At 49.1% G+C, this 6,399-nt stretch overlaps 1 protein-coding gene across 1 annotated transcript in view; it reads right to left on the bottom strand.

Annotated features, from left to right (window-relative positions):
• NTNG1 (netrin G1) overlaps positions 1-6,399 on the bottom strand; it is a 132,948-nt gene that overhangs the window by 44,464 nt on the left and 82,085 nt on the right. Inside the window, exon 4 of the mRNA XM_035894482.1 lies at positions 5,806-5,832. Coding sequence (XP_035750375.1) covers positions 5,806-5,832 — 27 coding nt within the window. The remainder of the gene's footprint in view (positions 1-5,805; positions 5,833-6,399) is intronic.

Genomic DNA, 6,399 nt, shown 5'->3' with positions numbered 1-6,399 from the left:
TCCTGAGCGGCTTCTGCTGAGCCGCGCCGGCAGCGATGCGGGTGCTGAGGATGGCCAGCAATAAATCAGCAACCTTAAATAACGCTCCCGCGAAGGGAAGACAGGGAGCGCTGGTGCTGACAGCTCTCATTACTTATTTAATTTACAGTAACAACAAGCAACCCTAGTGAGAGGCTCTGATTAAGACGTTTTTTAACTTTCCTTCAACTCCTATCTCGAACACAAACAAGCATTACGAAACTTGTCAGTGTCAGCGCCCCGGTTCCGGCAGACGTCCATCTCCCTGGTCGCAGGGAACGGCCCCGCCGCTGCCCGTTCTGAGCCCTAAGTAGCCCAGAGCCAGTATCTGTCCCAAATACGGATGCTGAGCACCGTGGCCTTGCAGGCAGTGGGTTCAGCCGTCGGTGTCAGACAAAAAATGAGGAATAACAAAAATGAACACTCACTGAACCCAGTGGCAGACTCAGCACCCGCTGGGAGGACGGGGTGTGTTGGACCACGTTCCACCTCCCAGTGCCAAGACCACGCCGTCGTCGTTACAGCGCTCCCATCTCCTTGGGTCTGTTCGAGGTCCTCACACAGCATTTGCCTTTCGCGCTTCCATGGCCCTGCAAAGTCTGACTCAGCGCAAGGGGAGAAACGCCGGAAAAGTTTCTTTTTAAATAATCACCCCTTTATTAAGGTTAAAAAAAATGTTGGGCCGCCGTTAGGCAGCCTCTTTGGAGCGGCGCAGGAAGGTTCGTACCCGTTCCTTGGAGAACGGGGAATTCTGCCTAAAAGTGAGGATGAGGTGGTTTTATGGCAGCTCCTCAGCCATAACAGCTTTTATAACTGTTGGAAGGATGTAAAGCAATTAGTCTTGTACGTGTCCACCTCCCTTAGAATAAAAAGAAGCGATCTTTTTAGAGGCTTTAAAAAAAAATAAATCCAATTATCCAGCTCTGGAAATTTTTGGATATCAGAAAAAAAATCCACTGATTTTAACAAATGTGTTGGCCAATTCCTAAACTAACGAGGTCTGAGGGAGTATTCTTCAACTGTAAGTATTTCCACTGAAATATTTGCAAAAGTGCACGCGGATCCAAATGTTTTTGGAAGGGAATATTTGGGTACCTTCTCATGACAAGCAAAGCCAATTGCTCCGTTGGCAGTTTGTGGGGTTGCTCCTTTTTGGTTTGGTTGATTCTGCCTTTTCCTGCGAAGACGCTGAAGCCAGCTGGCCGAGGAGGACTGGTGCACAGCAAGGCACAGTTGCTGGAGAACAGGGACTCAAGATCTTGTCTTAAAAATCAGAGTGCTGGTTTGGGAACCTCATTCCTCACTTACCCTCAGTCCAAGAGACCGATTCCCTCTCTGAGGGACGGACAGAAAAAGAGGAGAGGGTAAAATACAGGCATGCGTTTTTCCTAGCAATGTCTCCCCAGGCTTTACAGATAATTGAGTTTCTAAACACCTCCGTGGGTCTGTCTGCTCTCTATGAACTCGAGTGACTGTCGCTAATCCTGCGTATGCAAGGCGCTTTGCGGGGGTAGCGTGGCGCATGGGGCAAGGTCCTCGCCTCATTTGCTGTAGTGTCCTGTCACGTGGCTGTTCAGGTTCCACCAAAGATAACCATGAGCTAAGGCATCTCCCGTGCACCACAGCAGATAAAGAAGCACCAGAAAGACAATTTGGTGGACCCACTGGTGGTAGCTAACCCAGGATGATGAAGGCAAACCGGGACGAAGCAACACTAAGCTGGAAGCGGCTGTGTCTGCAGGCTTGTGAGAATGGCTCTTCTTATGCTGCAGAGCAGGCGGCACGGTGGGGGCTTCTGCTCCGGGCTGGGGCCAGCGCGGGCGCGCTGCGCACGGGGCTTCGGGGCGGAAATCCGGGCTGCACGGCAGAACCCGGCTCTGTTGGGAATCCTGCCAGGTCAATGAACTGCTCGCACCACCTTTTATTCCCAATGCTAAACTGTTTCAGATCCAGTGGCCAAACGAGTGCATTATACCAGAGGCTATCGGTATTTTCGCTCAGCCCAGTAATGTTTTGATATAATGGAAAATCCAATTGTTAAAGTCAAAAATTCCAAGTGCTCCAAAGTATTAAAGGAGAGAAAACAAATGCTGCTTGATATTATGATCCGTTACTTAGGTCAGGCGATGGCCTTAGGCCAGGAGCCCGATTAACCGCATTATTTATTAAAAAGTCAGGTTTGGATAGAATTGAATTGAAATGAGAACATTTTGCTAGTGTGTCCAAAATAATATATATAGGATGAAGACAGTATTTAAACGTTCTAAGGGGATAAGCATCTTAATGGTGTCTTGAGAGTGCATCCCTCTCTGTAACACCTGACCTCAAATATTAACAGAAAAGCAACGTACAGCCTAGTTACGCACGGCTACGTCCTCCTGACGTGGGTGGGCGTCGTGGGTGCGCTCCAGAGCCTGGTGTGGTCACGGCTTTGAGCCCATGACTGCAGATTTAATCAGAGAACTTCTCAGTTACCCTAAGGGGGCAAAATCAAGCCCAAACCACTTTGTGTCATTATAAAAAAGGAGAAGAAAACCCTGCTGGTGTTTGTTCTCACAGCCTTTTAAGATAGCTATTTACCACATTAAAATTCCATAGCAAATACGTAAAAAAATAAAGCTACACTCATCCTGAGGCTGAGTTCCAGGATAACGCCTACTGGAGCTTGCAAGCTTAAGGAAACAAGAAAATAAGAGGCCCCATTTGGGTTTTTATGGGGTTTTTTTTTACTTTTTTGTCTTGCATTCATTATCATTAAAAAAAAAAAAAAAAAAAAAAAAAGAAGTCTGTTAATTTGAGATGGGCTGTAAAGGAGAACAAAGCCAGGGAGAGCAGAGCAGAACATGCCATGTGGTGACGGCGGCCGCACCGCGCACTCGGGGCTTGGTCCGGCTCTGACCTGACGCGCCGGCCCCGGCAGGCTGTGGTGGCAGCCACCCCCAGCGCGGCGTGGGCACAGGGCCAGCCTGTCCTTGCCTCACCAGACCCTCTGCACCAAACTGTTCAGCACCACCAGTGGCGTTCTGCTGTGCAGGAGGAGGCAGAAGCTATAGTTTAGCGGATCCACTTCCTGAGGGCGTACGTGCACGGATTAGTGACTGGTACTCGATGCTCTGTGCTGGGTGAAATCGCACAATCGTTGTTTTAGCAGGTAAAGTAATGTCGTTTTCAAAATATTCACACACTGCAATAAACATTGCTTAAAATGAGGAACTGGTTTTGGGACTCATTAATTGCTAACACTTTCACCAGTAATTTTCCAGCCATGGCTGAAAAACGCTGGAGGGGCCAGCACTGGAATCGCGGGCGCTGGCAGTGAGCAGAGAACCCACTCTCCAAGGGGCAGACAGCAGCAGGTACAGGTGACCTCAATGGGAAAGCTCTGATTTGGTTTCCTTCTAAACTGTAATGAGGAGCTGCTTTAATACGAGATCCTTTGAGGTAAAAAAGGGACAGAGAATGATACAGATACCTGCACACGGGTAAATCTGTTTGAATTTTTCTTTGCCTGCTTTCATCCCCATCTCAGAAGTGTTAACTGAGCATCACCTGCAGGGGCATCTTCCTTCCAGGTCACCAGCTCAGGCTTCGTAGCCCCCCAGCCCCAGCCCATCCTCCTTGGGGGCCGGGGAAGCTCGCAGCACGCCAGCGCCGATACCCCCCGCTGGTGCTTGCTGCCAGGCAAAACAACCCCCAGACGGTGCCTCCTGAGAGTCACGACCCGTCCCCAGGTGGGGAGAAACCGAGCACAAGCCTTGCGTTAGCACAGACCAAAGAAGAAATCATGCAGAATCCATTAAAGCAGCCAAAACTAATTAATCTTGTTTGGTTTTATGTGCTAATTGTGCTTCTGCTAAATTCTCTTAGAGAGCAGGACAAATTTATGGGTTCTATCCTTGTTTAATGATAATTCTGCTACTGCTGTTTTATAGGAAAGATGTTCAGAGCATTGTGCAAGCAGAACTGCTTTCCCCCTGAGCTTTTTAAGAAAAAAAAAACCCACATGAAAAAACCAAGCAGAGGAGAAGTATTTACTTGTGCTCACGAGGGCTCATGCTTCGTCCTCTCCAGGTAGGCAAAGAAATTTGTTGAATTCTACCGCATATGATCCCAAGACATTTACAACAGATTAAAGATAAAGCGTAAGATAAGACTTGCAGAAACTCCTGTATTTCCTACAGAATGTGCAACGGAATTTTCTCCATCTGTGATGGATGAACTGTACTCATCACCCCAGTGCCAAGTGCAAAGAGGTCAACAACGCATCCTTTCAGGTCACCCTCGCTTAAAAGGTGTTTGAGTTTCCCTAGCGAGCTGTCAAAGGCCAACATCTGCTGATGCTCAGGGATGGTCGATGTGGTGACGAAGGCTGTATGGGGTGTGAGGTGAGACACAACCATATACTCCATGCAACACAGTACTAAGGAACTACAGCACAACCAAACTCCAAGGAGCTATTTTCCCATCCATCCCGGTTCTGTTGTCAATGGCAAGAACACTCCTGAGAACAGGGACATGAACTTCTCCTTCACCGAGTTCATTTTGTTAGTTATAAATGCATGTATAGGACAAGGTTTTGAGAATAGCACATGACTACGCATTTGCAGTCGTGCCGATGCCAAAGGGATCCTATGGCAGGATAATGACATTACTGTGATTGAGGGCTTTCATTTGCACGTTATCGCCATCGCTGCCGTTTCAGTGCTGGGCACTGCAGGACAGACGCCGCGGCGCCCGTTTGCGAGGGGGCCACTCTTGATGGCACTTGACTTGCGTCCAGAGCTCAACACATCAGCGCCATTCACGAGCTTAAGGAAACTGAGCTGATTTATCAACTGACAGACCCGACCTTGCATCGTAAAAGCAAGGCAGTTGTACCCACATTATTGGAAGCTTTTGGGCTGGCTATCAGGTATGGCAAATTGCGTTTCGCTACCGGGGTATTTTATCGCTGTGGTAGCCCTGCATGGCAGCAGTTGTGCCCGGAGCCCTTGTGGGCGGGGGTGGTGGGGAGCGCGTTCCTACCTGCCTTTATTTGCCACCAGGGAACGCCTTGCGACTGCGTGCACCCCGCGGCGATGGGCAGCAGCGCGACTCGCAGCCGAGCTCCTGAGCATGTAGTCCCTTCAAGCGCCTTGTTCAAGTCATCGCCTGTTTCATTGACAAACTGGCTCCTTACATAGTGGTGTTACCGTTTTGTTATAGCTTAGGTGCAATGTTGTGGTGCTTTAGCTGCACACAGGAAAGCAGGTTTTTGTGAAGGACCACAATTCTGTGTATTTTGTGGACTACAGCCCGGCTCGAAGGCCTTTGGGGTTAAGGCAAGTATTCCAGCAGGCGGGCTGCATTGGCTAAGCTACTTCGTAAAATGGAAAACCCTTCCATCTACAAACTCTTCCATTTGCTCTCTGAATTTACACGCAGACACCCACACCTGCGTGAAAATTATCGGTCCTACACTCCTCTGTTATTAGCAAGGGATGCTCGACACGTGGCTGCTGTGGAGCAGCGCTCTAATTCTCTGCCTAACGCTCAGTTTGTAGCGCTCGGCTTTCATCTGCTGACCAGAACTGATGAGAACGTGGGCGGCTGGAGGCAGATGTGAGGTCAGGAGCGGCGTCCTCCCTGACCACGGGTACGTGCCAGTGCAACGGGGAGGCCAGCGCACAGCCCCTGCAGGCAGAGCACATTTTCAGAGGAACACGGTCTACACCAGAAAGGGATGGTGGGAAATTAGATCCAAGGAGCTGAATGACAATGCAAAACAATACTGGTTTTATTACTTACTACCCATACTGGAAATACTGGGTATACCTGCGGAGAAAGGAAACACAAAGAAGTAGGGTTAGCTGTTTGCTGCAGTTGGCCGAGCTGTTGTGTCTAAGATTCTGAAAACGATTTGCTCCTAAGTTTCAGAATATTTTATCAATACCGAGTTAAACCCAAGCTACTGCCAATACGTGCTCAGCCCTTTCGAAATGCTGAGTCTTTAGATTTTTCCGCACGAGGCTGCAGGGGCCACTAAAACGTATTGACAGGCGGGGATTTCTGGGACCTCCACCAGCTCCCTGCCCTCCATGGCTTTGTTCAGAACAGTTTTGCATTTCGCCTAGCCAGCCATCAGGGTTAATGCTCCAGAGGCAAGTAGCAGTCATGCAGGGGTTGTGCAGATCTAGGAGAGCTTAACCAAGGGATGGGGGCGTTGCTGACTGCGTAAGGCAGCGGGTAGCCTCTGTTGCATTAACTGCACACAGCTGTTCCCCCCTTTACCTGAGGGTATCTAAATTAAGCTACGGAAAAGAAAGGCAATTGAGCGAAACCATCTCATGCATTGGGCTGGTCGTATTGACTAAGCCTCTCAGTGATTCTTTTTTTACTTTT

This window comes from Egretta garzetta, unplaced genomic scaffold (assembly GCF_000687185.1).
Source record: "Egretta garzetta isolate BGI_Z169 unplaced genomic scaffold, ASM68718v1 scaffold655, whole genome shotgun sequence".
NCBI lineage: Eukaryota > Metazoa > Chordata > Aves > Pelecaniformes > Ardeidae > Egretta > Egretta garzetta.
The sequence above is the reverse complement of the archived record's forward strand: the minus strand, read 5'-3'. Positions and strand labels throughout refer to the sequence as shown.